General features: G+C 44.9%; 1 protein-coding gene across 1 annotated transcript; it reads right to left on the reverse strand.

Annotated features, from left to right (window-relative positions):
• Positions 1–12,624: 12,624 nt before the first annotated feature.
• Positions 12,625–13,467, reverse strand: LOC136453154 (amino acid permease 3-like). Its single transcript, XM_066453733.1, has 3 exons — positions 13,134–13,467; positions 12,891–13,030; positions 12,625–12,801 (listed from the first exon to the last, which is right to left on the reverse strand). Exons 1-3 carry the CDS (start codon positions 13,465–13,467, stop codon positions 12,625–12,627), a joined length of 651 nt encoding a protein of 216 aa, XP_066309830.1.
• Positions 13,468–13,939: the final 472 nt, after the last annotated feature.

The raw sequence follows: 13,939 nt of genomic DNA on the forward strand, positions 1-13,939 counted from the left end.
AATACCTGCATGCCTTCAACAACTTGTGTCGCTATGCTCCCAACATGGTTGACACAGATGCCAAAAGGATAGCCAGTTTTAAGAGGGGTCTCAATCCAAAAATGATGAAGCATGTTGGTACCAACAACCGCGTCAGATTCAACGACTTCATCAGCGACTGTCTGAAGCAGGAGAAGAATAACAACGCCAATACCGCAGCCAAGACACGCAAGAGAGCCTTTGAAGGTGGGCCGTCTCAAGCTAGAGCACCTATGGGAGGTCGTCCTCCTTATCGCCCATTGGCACCTGGCGCTAGATTCAGGCCACCTCAGCCAAGAAGCCAAAATTTCTGTGGACCTCAAAAGCCGTACAAGATGGCAGTACAGCCCAACAAAGCAGCCGCAACTACGGTGCAAGGCAGTTCTAAGGGAGCTGTGGGATCTGCCGGGACAGTGAGAGGACCCTGCTATAACTGTGATCAACCTGGTCATTTCTCGAAGTTTTGTCCATACCCGCCCAAGAAGAAGCAGCAAACTTATAATGCTAGAGTGCACAGTACAACTGTGGATGAAATTCCAGAGGGAGAGCCCGTCACTGCTGGTAAGTTTACTGTCAATGAAAACCCTGCAGTTGTTCTATTTGATTCTGGATCATCGCATTCTTTTATGAGTCAAGCATTTGCACAGAAACATGAACAACTATGCACAGAATTGGGTTATGGTTACCGTATAAGTTCAGCAGGGGCTGATGTTTTGACCAACCGGATGGTTCGAGGGGCAACCCTTGAATTAGATAGCAGGAAGTTCCGAGTGAACTTGATAGTTATGCCTGGGTTAGTCTTGGATGTCATTATAGGGATGAATTGGATGAAGGATTGGGGAGCAGTCATAGATACGGGAAGTCAAGTACTTACCCTTAAGGATCCCCTGGGTGAGGGTACTTTCCAAGTACCATTGCCTCGAAGAACAGACCTTATAAGTGTTACATGCGCTACAGCAGTCATTCCTATTCATCAGATTCTGGTAGTGTGTGAATTCCCAGACGTATTCCCGGATGAGCTACCTGGTCTTCCGCCAGATAGGGAGATTGAGTTTGGAATTGAGCTAGTCCCCGGAACAGCTCCAATTTCAAGGAGACCCTATCGGATGCCTCCCGATGAGTTAGCTGAGCTAAAGAAGCAATTAGAAGATTTGTCGAAAAAGGGGTTTATTCGGCCAAGCAAGTCTGAATGGGGATGTCCCGCTTTGTTTGTGAAGAAAAAGAAAGAGGGCACGTTGAGAATGTGTATAGATTATAGGCCACTCAATGCTGTGACCATCAAGAATAAATATCCCTTGCCACATATTGATGTTCTGTTTGACCAATTATCTAAGGCCAAGGTGTTCTCAAAAATAGATTTGAGATCCGGTTATCATCAGATTAAGATTAGGCCACAGGATATACCGAAAACTGCATTTTCCACCAGATACGGGTTGTATGAGTATCTTGTCATGTCTTTTGGCTTGACAAATGCTCCCGCATATTTTATGTTCTTGATGAATACAGTTTTCATGCCAGAATTGGATAAGTTTGTGGTAGTGTTCATCGATGACATTCTGGTGTACTCCGAGAATGAGAAAGATCACGAAGAGCATCTGAGAACTGTCTTGACCAGACTTATAGACCATCAATTGTATGCTAAGTTTAGCAAATGCGAATTCTGGTTGAAGGAAGTTCCTTTCCTTGGTCACATTCTGTCAGAGAATGGAGTTTCAGTCGATCCAAGTAAGGTGCAAGAAGTTATGAATTGGAAAGCACCGACCATAGTTCCTGAGATTAGAAGTTTCTTAGGACTAGCGGGTTATTACCGTCGCTTTATACCAGATTTCTCAAAGATCGCCAAACCGATGACAAGCCTCCTACAGAAGGATCACAAGTTTGTGTGGACAGAGGAGTGTGAAGCAGCTTTCCACACTTTGCGGAAACTGTTGACCACTGCTCCTGTTCTAGCACAACTAGATATCGAGAAACCATTTGATGTGTTTTGCGACGCATCTAAAACTGGATTGGGTTGTGTTCTTATGCAAGAAAGAAGAGTCATAGCTTATGCATCACGTCAATTGAGGAAGCACGAGGTCAACTATCCAACACATGATCTGGAACTTGCTGCAGTTGTGCACGCCCTAAAAATTTGGAGACATTATCTACTTGGTAATGTGTGCAATATTTTCATGGATCACAAGAGTCTTAAGTATATCTTTACCCAACCAGAGCTAAACATGAGACAGCGTAGATGGTTGGAATTGATCAAGGATTACAACTTGAATGTGCAATATCATCCGGGTAAAGCCAATGTAGTGGCAGATGCTTTGAGTAGGAAGTCACATTACTTGAATGTGCAGCCATTACTGGAAGATGGGTTCGATCTAATGCATCCTGCTGTGTTACATAGTATTCAGATTAGTTGCTCTTTGGAGAGTAAGATAATAGAAGGTCAGAAAACTGACAAGGGGATATTCCACATCAAAGAGAAAATAAAAGAAAAGCCGTCTCAACACTTCAAAGTGGATGAACAGGACGTGTTGTGGTTTGACAACCGTCTTGTGGTTCCCAAGGATCGGGAGCTTAGGAATAAACTCATGGATGAAGCTCACCTTTCTAAGCTATCTATCCATCTCGAAAGTAGTAAGATGTATCAAGAACTAAGGTCTCGCTATTGGTGGACCAAAATGAAGAAAGAAATTACAGCATATGTTGCCAGATGTGACACATGTTGTCGAGTGAAAGCCATTCACATGAAACCTGCTGGTATGTTGCAACCCTTATCAGTCCCTAGTTGGAAGTGGGACGATATCAGTATGGATTTTATCACGGGTTTGCCCACTACTCAAAAAGGACATGATTCGATTTGGGTAATTGTGGACCGTCTTACCAAGACCGCTCATTTCTTGCCTGTCAAAACAGATTATCGACCACCTCAATATGCTGAGAAGTATATCGCAGAAATTATAAGGTTGCATGGAATACCAAAGACCATAGTGTCTGATAGAGGCTCACAATTCACGGCTCATTTTTGGGAACATTTACACAAAGGCTTAGGAACTAGTTTGATTCGCAGTACCGCTTATCATCCTCAGACAGATGGTCAGACTGAATGAGTAAATGCTGTTTTGGAGGATATGTTGAGAGCCTGTGTATTGTCTTCTAAGGGATCATGGGAGTCATGGTTACCGTTAGCTGAGTTTTCTTATAATAATAGTTATCAAGAAAGCATCAAAATGGCCCCATTCGAAGCTTTATATGGCAGAAAATGTAGAACACCATTGAATTGGATCGAGCCTGGTGATAGAAGGTATTATGGCATTGACTTTGTAGAAGAAGCCGAGAAGAAAGTTCGTATTATTCAGCAGAATATGAAAGCTGCCCAATCACGTTAGAAAAGCTATGCAGACAAAAGAAGGAGACCCCTTGTGTTTGAAGTTGGTGACTATGTTTATCTGAAAGTCACGCCAATGAAGAAGAAAAGGTTTGGAATCCGAAGAAAGCTTGTTGCGAGATTCGTAGGACCATACAAGATCTTGGAACAAAGAGGTCCGGTAGCCTACAAGTTAGAGTTACCTGAGACAATGAGTACAGTTTTCCCAGTTTTCCATGTATCACATCTCAAGAAATGCTTGCGTGTTCCAGAGGAAAGAATAGAACCTCGAGGTATTCAACTCAAATCAGATTTGGTGTATCGTGAGCAACCAGTCTGGGTGTTAGACACTAAGGAACGTGCTACTTGGAATAGTGTGGTGAAAACATACAAGATACAGTGGGATCATCATGATAAGGGAGATGCAACTTGGGAAACAGGAGAGTATCTACAAAAAGCTTATGAAGAATTTTATAACAAATGGTTCGTAACCCAAATCACGGGATGAGATTTTTATAAGGGGGGAGGGCTGTAACACCCCGGTGTTATGCCTGCATTTAGGCATTGCTAATCATACATATCGTGCATCATCAAGCATCCTATTTATACATGCGTAATCTTGCATATAACAACTGAAACATTACTTCAAAACATACGAAACATGTTGTGAAAAGTAAATGATGCATACACTTATTAGAGTTGTTTTGCTCTGATTCTTGCTTGCTAGTTGAGTAGAAACTGTTGGGTATGCTTGTAAATCATCTAGAATTGTTTAGCACAATTTTTGGAGCAAAGTTTGTATTCAAATTAATTCAAAATTTTGCTTCCAAAGTAATTTCCCAAAATTAGGGTTTTGAGTTAAAATTTAACTTTGATTCTATAATTTAAAATCTAGATAGAATTGGACTTTGGTCATAAAAGCAAAGTTGTAGGGAATTAAATTCTAAGCAACTTTCATTTTTGGTACATTTTTAAAAGAGGTCATTTTCTTGCTCAAAATAATGTTTAAAAGTGGGCATTTAAAAATATCTTGAAAATATAATTTGAAAATCTTCATTTCCTTTTTCCTGGGCCGCCGCCTCGTTTCTCGGCCCACAGCCGAAGCCGGCCCAGTGAAGCTCCGCGCCCACCGCCCTCTCCCTCGCCCCGCGCTTAGCTCAGCTGCGCTTCGTCGGCCCAGCCCAGCGCGCTGGCCTGCCTTAGCGCTCGCTCGCCCGCTGGCACGCCGCGTCGTGTCCCGACCGCGTCAGGGCGCGCTCGCCGCGTGGCCGCCCTACGCTGGCAACGCCCGCCGCGCGGCAGCCACGGCCTGACTCCACCTCCACCGTCCCAGCCGTTGCGGCTCGGCATGGCGTACGCGCTAGCACCACCCGCGCCATCGGGAGGGCTTGCCGCCGGTGAGCACCGGCCGGCGAAGCGCCTCCCCTGCTCTCGGTCACTGACCAGCGGGGCACAGCCGCAGTGGCGTGGCCTTTGCCAGGCCGAGCTGGGCCAGGCTGGCTTGGGCCGAACCCCGAGCCAGGCCGCCGCTCGCCCCTTTCGCTCGGACTGAGCAGGCCGATTTTGGCCGTGGGCCAGTTCGTTTCCACGGGCTGGCCCAGTAACGTTTAAATGATTTGATTTCCATTTATTCTTTATTATTTGAAATAAAAAATGGTTTGAAAAATGTTTGGATGATCAAACTTGCTCCAAATTTGTTGAAACAAAATTTGCTAGGTTCCTTATCACCAGATCTACTTGGGAAAATTATTGCATGTCATGTTTGGGATACTTTTCTGTAGGATTTTAATTAATCATGGATATTGCTGATAACTTGAAAAATATGTAGAAAAATCTATAGTCTACAGAAAAATATGATTTCAAGTTTGTTAATCTTCTTAGGTCATGTACTTCCTAGGAAAAATATGTTTCATGCATGTGCTGTGGAAAACTTTGGAGGTGTAGTTCAAGTGCCTTTAATGGCTGATTTTTGTTATTTTTGCTAGAGAGCAAACTTTGTATAAAACATGCATGTGGTAATTTTTGTACAGTCATTATATGCTATTAAGAACCTAGGAAAAATACTAATTATGTTGTTTGACACTTTTCATAGTACAAAGTAATTTCATGCTCATTTTGATGCTATAGCTTGTCATTTTTGTGTAGGATAGTTTACTTATCCAAATGCCATGAAATTTTTATGATAGTCGGTTTAGGGTAGTATTGTGCTACTGTAATTTTCTCAGATTTTTATAAGCATCAGAAATATAGATTGCTGTTGTAGCCCTAGTTTAAAAGGAAATAAAATAATTCTCTTTAATACAAGATTAGTTAATAATAATAGCTTTGGTGTATCTTTGAAGCATTTGATAAGGGTGTTGACTTAAACATATTAGTAGTAGAAGAGAATGCAGTAGATGACATGTGCTTGTATTATAGTTTCGTGGATGATGTTGACTACCTTGCATTTAAACATATCCATTGCATTCATCTCCTTCGATGCACCGTTTGCATAATCACTTACGCGCATTGCATCATACAGGATCGCAAACCGAGAACCCAGTCGTCATACCCGAGGAGCCCGAGGAGCAGCTCGAGGTGCAGCAGGAAGTGCCAGAAGCCAATGAGGAGGACGTTGAGGAACTTCCGGAGTGCCCCGATCACCGTCCGAGCTCCTTCGAGAGAGGCAAGCCCCGGAGCATTTTTCTCCCGGTTTGCAATGATTTAATTAAATACTTTACTTTAAAGTAATGCATTACATTCAGGAGTTGTTTGCAACCGTTGCTGCATTATACCTTGCTTACCTTTGTTATACTATATCCTTGTTACCCTGGTATCCGCAGTTGAGTCAATGCTTAGCTGGCTTAGACCGGTAGAAGTCGGGTGATTTCCTATCACCTGCGAGCTATAGGTGGTTACCTGGATCTGCTTGGATGACTATGAAGTCATAGTATAACTAAGTGTTAAATGAAGTTGAGACCGGACGGAGACTTGCAGAGTTTTGGACTGTAGTGTTTCCGTCTGTGTCGATTAAGGACCGATCGTTGTTGGGCCTCGAGTCATGTTGAACGCATGCCTTACATTTAGCTGGCCGGATAAAGTACCTTCCGACCGCGAAGCTGGGAGATTTTTCGGGCCGAGTGGATTGCCCGCAACGCACTGTGCCGGAGCAGGTGTGGTAGGACACGGGGGCAGGATGATAAGGCCAAAGTGCAGTCGGTCGGCCCCCGGGTACATGTGGTTCTTGGCAAACTCGAGATTCCTGGAAAGTTGACTCGGTGATCAATATCTCACTTTAGCGGGTGAGTGAGGTTTGTGTAAGGAATAAATCACCAGCTGGTTAGGAATCGATTCGAATCGCCATCGCTCCTGGATAGTGAGCACTTGACTTGAGTTACTTCATCGTAGTAAATGTTATGGAACACTTGGACAGTTATAATGAATATGACAGTATGGAAGTTGTTTAATGATCATTGGTTATCATTATCTACTTAATCACATGTTTACTCTAGTATAGGTGCAAACCTAGTGGACAGGTTAATAATAACTAACTTGGCGATAATGCTGTTAGAAAGGTTCTTGAAATGTTAAAATGCTTCTTTTTGCAAATGAGTCAGCTACCCTACTATAAAGCCCTTCATAATCCTTGGTGTCACTTATTTTCGGTTATGTCGGGTAAGTCTAGCTGAGTACCTTCTCGTACTCAGGGTTTTATTCCCACTTGTTGCAGATGGGCAGATGTATTATGGCTACTGTATCAACTGCCTGTATCCTGCGATGGGTGATGCTTAGGACCATGGGCGTGGTCATTCCTTATGTCTCATCTGATGCTTTTGTTGGAGATGATCATTCGCTGGCACTATATTTAAACTCCGCGTGAGTGTGTGTGTGGTTTGAACCAATGACTTCCGCTACTTTTATTCGAACTGGTTTTGTAATAACTATGTTGAAACTCTGATGTACCCATGATGCAAACTTTTATGTAATATGTGATGGTGACCGCTAAACTTATTACGATCATGGCTGGGACACGAGTTGGTTTGAAATCCTTCGTGATTTCATGGACTACCGGGTTATACGGGCTTAAGTTTGTTCAATCGTCTGCTCTGGTGGATGATTTTCTTACTTAATTTCGTATAATTGGTCGGTTCTATTACAAATAGCAATCACCGAAGTGATCAAACTGTCATACTTGAGCCCATATAAACCCGGTAGTCCAACGAAATCGCGAAGGATCTCAAACAACCAACACACAAACCAAGATCGTAGAGATTCAACACAACCAGTCACATGTTACATCACAGTTCACAAATATGTCTCATACATCAGAGTTCGAATAATTATTACAAACCAAGTTTAAAAGTAGCGGAAGCAAAGTAGTTTAACATCAACATCACACGTAGTTTAATACAAAGCCAGTGTCATAGTCATCTCCAACCAAAAGCACAAAGGTGAGATGAGATACAGAATGACCATTGCCCATGGTCCTAGTCCTCATCCACAGCAGGAGCAAGACAGTTCTTGCAGTAGCCATGAAACATAACGTTATCTGCAACAAAGGGAATAAAACCCTGAGTACGAGAAGGTACTCAGCGAGACTTACCCGTCCAACTAATATACTAAGACACCAAGGAGTATGTAAGGCTTTATAAGTAGAGCTGGTAGACATTATTTGCAGAAAAAACATAAGTTATCCAACATCTCTTTAATTGTGAATCACCAGTTATTAATCCTATCTCATACTAGATTAGCAACTATCCTATGCCAAACATGTTGGTACCATTAAGTCATCACAATAATAACCATATCCAGTTGAGTTCTTGCATAATCTCATAACCATCACTTTCATCATTTCCATAATTTACTACGATGAAAGGAACTCAAGTCAAGTTCTCACTATCCGGGAGAGACGGCGATTCGAATCGATTCCTATCCAGCTGGGGAAATATTCCTAACACACACCCAGGCATACCTCACGAAGGTAGCCTTAGGTCACCTTTGGTACAAATCAGGAACCAAATTCGTGGGTACGACCAGCGCCGCACAATCAGAGAACCACTCTGCCAAGGGTGATCGGGACTCTAACCCGCCTTTGGGCTTACGCCAATGGCTCTCCGCACATCCATACTACCATCCAGAGTGCGCACTTGAACTGCTCGTGGTCCCGGCCTGAGATGAGCTACTCGGCTTCGCGGTCGGAACGACTTATCCAACCAACTATGTGAGAGGCTGCGTTCAACATGACAAGATGACCTCCAACGTCCGGTCCTTAAACGACACAGGTGGAGTCACTACAATACCACATATAAGACTCCACCCAGTCTCCATTTATTCAACAATACCAGGTTATGTTCCACGATAGCACAATATAGCCAACCGTGATTAAGTTATCACCTATAGCTCGCAGGTGACAGGAAATCACCCGACTTCTACCGGTCTAAGCATAGCTAAGCATGATAAACGTTCCTGGACTTAAATAGGATTCATGGTAAATATTTCTGGTCAAGGAAGGTAATATGCAACAATGGTTTCCAAACAACTCCTGTCACGTAATGCAGCAATACGAATAACTTTAAGTGACATTAATAAAATAGGGAGGCTTATAATGCTCCGGGGCTTGCCTTTCACAAACGTCGAAGGCTGGTGATCGGGGCACTCGGGAAGGTGATCGGCTTCAGGCTCTCCTTCTCCGGAAACCTCCAGGCGCTGAACTTCCTGATTCTCCTCCTGCGGGTCGACGTCGAGCTCCACTAGCGTGATCTCCTCGGTTGCACCTATTGCATGCATATGCATAAATAAGTGCCATGAATGCTTAAGATGGATCACGGAGGATGTGATAACAGAATGTACATGCCGTGACAATGATATTAAGTAGCAAAATGATAACAATGCTAACTCCTTATTTGCCTAGTAGGTGCATATCTCTTCTCTAGTTATTTACAAATTTCACACAAAGCAATATCTAAGTTACACATGACAGTTACAAGTTTATATCATAACTGAAGTTATACTTATCCAAATGCTATGATCTTAGACTTTCTGGAAAGCTTATAAAATTGTCTACAACTCTTATTTAATAACCAAAAGCTGAATCCCAATCTATCCTAGACAAAATAGGCAATCTATGCAGTGCTGTCCAGAAATTCCAGAGAACAAGCAATTCGGAAAACTAACTTTAAACAGGTAGAACTCCTAAACCATTTGGCCTATTGACCTGAAATTTTAACACAAGATAGATGAAGAAGTTACCTACAACTTTGTTATTAATCATTTCTACAGAAAACATCATTTTGACTATGCAACATAACAAGCAACAGAATCTGTTCAAAAACATGTTAAATCGAATTATAAAGCGACAATATTTCTACTACATGTAAGCATTCAAAATTTGGCACCACCAAGTACACCAACAGTTTAGGGACATCAAATACACTCAAGAAAACCTAATGGCAAAGCCCAAACTATTGATTTAATTGCCTTTATTAATTTATTTAGATAATTAGGTTAAATAATAAACCTATACCAAATGTGCATAATAAATTCTCAAAAAATTACAGTGACCTCCAAGTGCTACCACAAGACTACTGTAAAAGTTTTATGCCATTTTACCAAGTAAAATATTCTTTATAAAAATGACAAGCTAGTAAGGTCGATTTTAGTGAAAATAATAAACCCTATAGAAAAGTGCCAAACAATAGATTATAAATTTTTCCTAGCGAGAGCATGTCAACATAAGACCAACAAACTTGGAATCACAATTTTATCACTTTTCTAGCTCAAGATATCTAATTTACAAGTTTATTAACATTCAAAAAGCATTTATTTAAATACATTTTAATCACCAAGAAAAATACAATAAACTGTATATTTCATATTTTTATAAAAAACTACACTTCATTAGAAACACAACAAAATTTGACTCACCAAAATTGGACCTAAATAACTCCACTTATGATTTTCCAAAGTTGCATTCAATCAGAAAACAAATGAGCTAGCTTTATGAACTGGCACTGTAGCAAACCGAAAACACGAAACAGAGCATCGCGCGGCGGCCTGGGCGACGGCGATGTTCACCGCCGGCGACCGTTTCCGGCGACGGCAACGAACCAAGAGCATCCCCACAACATCCCGAACACACCGTGATAACTAATTGAACCCATGGCCGGAGCTACCGACTACGGCGGCGAGCATGGCGGCACGGCGGAGCGGCTCGACGGCGAGACGCCGGAGCTGGCCACGAAAGCGCAATCAAGGGATACGCCGAGACTCTACGTGCTACGGCGGAGCTATTTCAAACGCTAATACGGCGAATGATGAATGGAGGGTGTGCAGCCACGGCGACGGAACGCGGCTGCGGAACACGGCGAGGTCCGCGCGCGGCGAGACGGCTTACCGAGCGCTTCTAGCTAGCCAACGTGGACACGGTGGTGCGGTGGGACCACGGCGAAGCTACTGCAGTGGCGTAGGTGGGACACGGTGTGAGCTAAGGCCGGCAATGGCGACGGCGAAGGTGCCCGGCACTGTGGCGGCTGCTGCGGTCGCTGCGGTGAGCAAGGGAGAAGGCAAAGCGAAATGTGGCGCTAGGAGACTCACAGGCGCGCGCTGGGTCTTGAGTTGGCGCTCAGTGGCCCAACGTGGCCTGAGCGGGCAGGACATCGGCGACGCGCGGCGGCCACACGGCGTTGAAGCTCTGAAACGGTCGGGTTACTGTAGCGCGATTCAGTTTCGTCAGCAAAGCACGCGAGGCAGCCTGACAGCGCTATTTGGTGATGCTCTATCTCCTAATCCGTGAAGTAAAAGCGCAAACACTCTAAACCAAAGTCATAGAGCTATATACCATCTTCAACTTCTATTAAAGGATCGAGTCCTAATTCCCAACCGATACCGAGTAATATCATGCCAAAGTCAAGGCTGCGAAACTAGAAAACCGAGAAGGACTTAGAAAAATTCTAAGTGCTGAAAACCAGTGAATTGTTGATTTTTGTGAGCACATAATGACTAAGCTATTCACATAATTAGCTCAAGACCCAAACATAAAAGTTGTTGCCCTACTCAAATACTACAACTTTGCTTAAAGGTTCAGTGCCATGCACAGACTCTAGGACACAGTTCAAACTAGGTCAAACATAGCACATTAAAATGATGTCATACACAATACCAATGACTTAGAGATTAAACTAGACTTAGTCATGAATACCAAAGTTGTTTCTTATGCTATTCTAAACATGTTTAAAGCATTCACAAGGTTCCACACACATTCCATATTTTGATTCCATGAAAACCCTAACTTAAGTAAGGTAATTAAGTAACACACATGAAATATAAGCTAACAAAGGTATAGCAATTGAGATGCTCATGCACATGCATGCTCATGGATGCTTATGATCATGCAATGTCAAGGTTAAATGCATGCTTAACACCGAGGGTGTTACAGCAGTGATCCTAGCAGCTCGTTCCTCTAATTTTTGACTAAAATGCACCGGAAGTCTATTAATTTTTGTTGGGTGTCATTTAGATCCATCATCTTTGAAACTGTATTTTTAGGTCTATGAACTTTTAAAATGATTCATTACAGGTCCATACCCATTTATTTAATCTTAAATCCAACAAACATTTGCAGAAAACCCCTACCTTTCTTTATCTTCTACGCGCTCACCCTTCCTACTCAACGGTCAACGCCGCTCAGTCCGGCCAAGCCGTCAGCGACGACCGCGCCTTCGCACGCGCGTTCTGCTTCGGCGAGCGTCGTGGGTCCTTCCCCAGCGACTACTTGAAATGCCTTGCCGCTGCCGCCTAGGACGTCGTCGACGGATGCCACAGACGCCGCAGGGCAGTCTGACGCGCCGGCTGCTTCCTGTGGTACGCGGACACCAATGCGTCCATGGCCCGCGAGGACGCGTGGCGCGGCTGGTTCTACAGCGGAGACACACTGACCGCGGCGCTGGGATGTGCGTGGCCAACCGCACCGCGGCGGAGTGCTCCCGGTGCCTGAACGAGTCGGCGCAAGTGGTTCCAATGCTGAAGGAAGGGAGGCGGTTGTCGTTGGTCCACGACGACATGGTGGTGGTCGTCGGCTACTCCTGCTACCTGCGTGTCCCATTATCCCCTCCAAAGATACGGTGGCCGATGTGGGTGAACTACTATGAGATGAAGGCGCTATGCGGCCAGGCCACAGCGGCGCGACGCTCGACTAAGGCGAAGATGGGCTGGCAAAACACCTAGTACGCACCGACGAGGTGCACGAAGATGGCGACGTTGGCGACGTCGAGTAGCTAGAAGGGCTCGTAGAAGCCGAATCCCATGAGGAGGTTGTCCGACACGGTGTCGCCGAACGCTACGTACCCCATGCACCCGCACAGCATGTAGAAGATGGTCGTGGTCACCACGCTAAGACGCGTCGCCTTCTGCATCACCTTCGACTTCGACGGTGGCGGGGCCTTGATCGTGTCCTGGAGAAACATAGCGACATTGATTAGGAACAGAGCAATCTCTGTGTGATGGAAATAGAGGAGAGCTCTATAGAGGTCTTGATGCTTACTTGGATTTCGATGAGGATGTTGGAGAAGGAGTAGGCAAAGGCAATATCATCGAAGGCCTGTAGGCTGTGCCAGACCTTCTGTGTGGAGGTGACGCTGGCACCGATGCTGATGCCGGTCAGGCTTCCCTTCCCACCATTAGCTGCAACAGTTGAAACAACCGTTTAGTAACTAAACTGAGCAACGAAATGACACCATGAATTAATATTTCTTGACAAGCCGGATTGAAGGAATGAAGGACTTACAGATGGTCTGTGCAATGCTGAGGGAGAGTCCGATGGAAGAATAGGTGAAGGACATGATGACAACGACGATGGAGAGCCATGAAATCTGATTGAAGTCCGATATCTGCGAGAAGATGATCTGCACGGTGCCAAAGACAATCATGTATGGGATGCTAGAGCTGCTACACGGTTTAGCATGCCCATGGGTGTGGAAGCATCTAGCCCTCCTGATGGCCTTCATGCTGATGGACGACGCAATGGTGTACCCGATGGCGACGCCAACGAGGTTAGCGTACTGGATCATGCCGTAGAACGCGACTTTTGCGCCGTCGAGGTTGGAGCGCACGACGTCCATGTAGGTGTAGTTGCGCTTCCCGTCTTCGGGTCGCCCGTGCGGTAGCACTCGACGAGCAGTGTGGCCGTGTAGTAGGTGACGAAGGCGAAGAGCAGCATGGCGGTCGGGCCGGACACCCAGCCGAGTTGCGCGATGGCCCAGGCCAGGGAGAGCACCTAGAGCCAATGACGGCGGTGATGATGTGTGCGCTGGCCATCCAAAACGTGCCAGCATGCTGGGGCCGACCGTCGTCGTCCAGCCACGTGGACTCCCCAGCGTTCCCGTCCTCCACGGTGACCTCCATCGGTGCCACGCGGTTGGTGCCTTCGTGTGTCGCCATGGATCTGCCCAACCGGTCGAGCTCCCTCTGTCAAAGCGTGAGGACTAAGGAGGCTGGCTGGCTAGCCGTTGTGAGGCATGTGGTAGGGGGTTTTCTGCAAATGTACTCTGGATTTAGGGTTAAATAAATGGGTATGGACCTGCAGTGAACTAT

This window comes from Miscanthus floridulus, chromosome 1, assembly GCF_019320115.1.
Source record: "Miscanthus floridulus cultivar M001 chromosome 1, ASM1932011v1, whole genome shotgun sequence".
In the NCBI taxonomy this organism is placed as follows: Eukaryota; Viridiplantae; Streptophyta; class Magnoliopsida; order Poales; family Poaceae; genus Miscanthus; species Miscanthus floridulus.

Bases quoted from the DNA above. Each gene is read 5' to 3' on its own strand.
- LOC136453154 (XM_066453733.1), bottom strand. From the start codon at position 13,467: ATGGACGTCGTGCGCTCCAACCTCGACGGCGCAAAAGTCGCGTTCTAC. The intron at 13,031-13,133 runs GTAAGTCCTTCA...CAACTGTTGCAG, and splicing joins CAGCATTGCACAGACCATCT to CTAATGGTGGGAAGGGAAGC. The intron at 12,802-12,890 runs GTAAGCATCAAG...ATGTTTCTCCAG, and splicing joins ACATCCTCATCGAAATCCAA to GACACGATCAAGGCCCCGCC.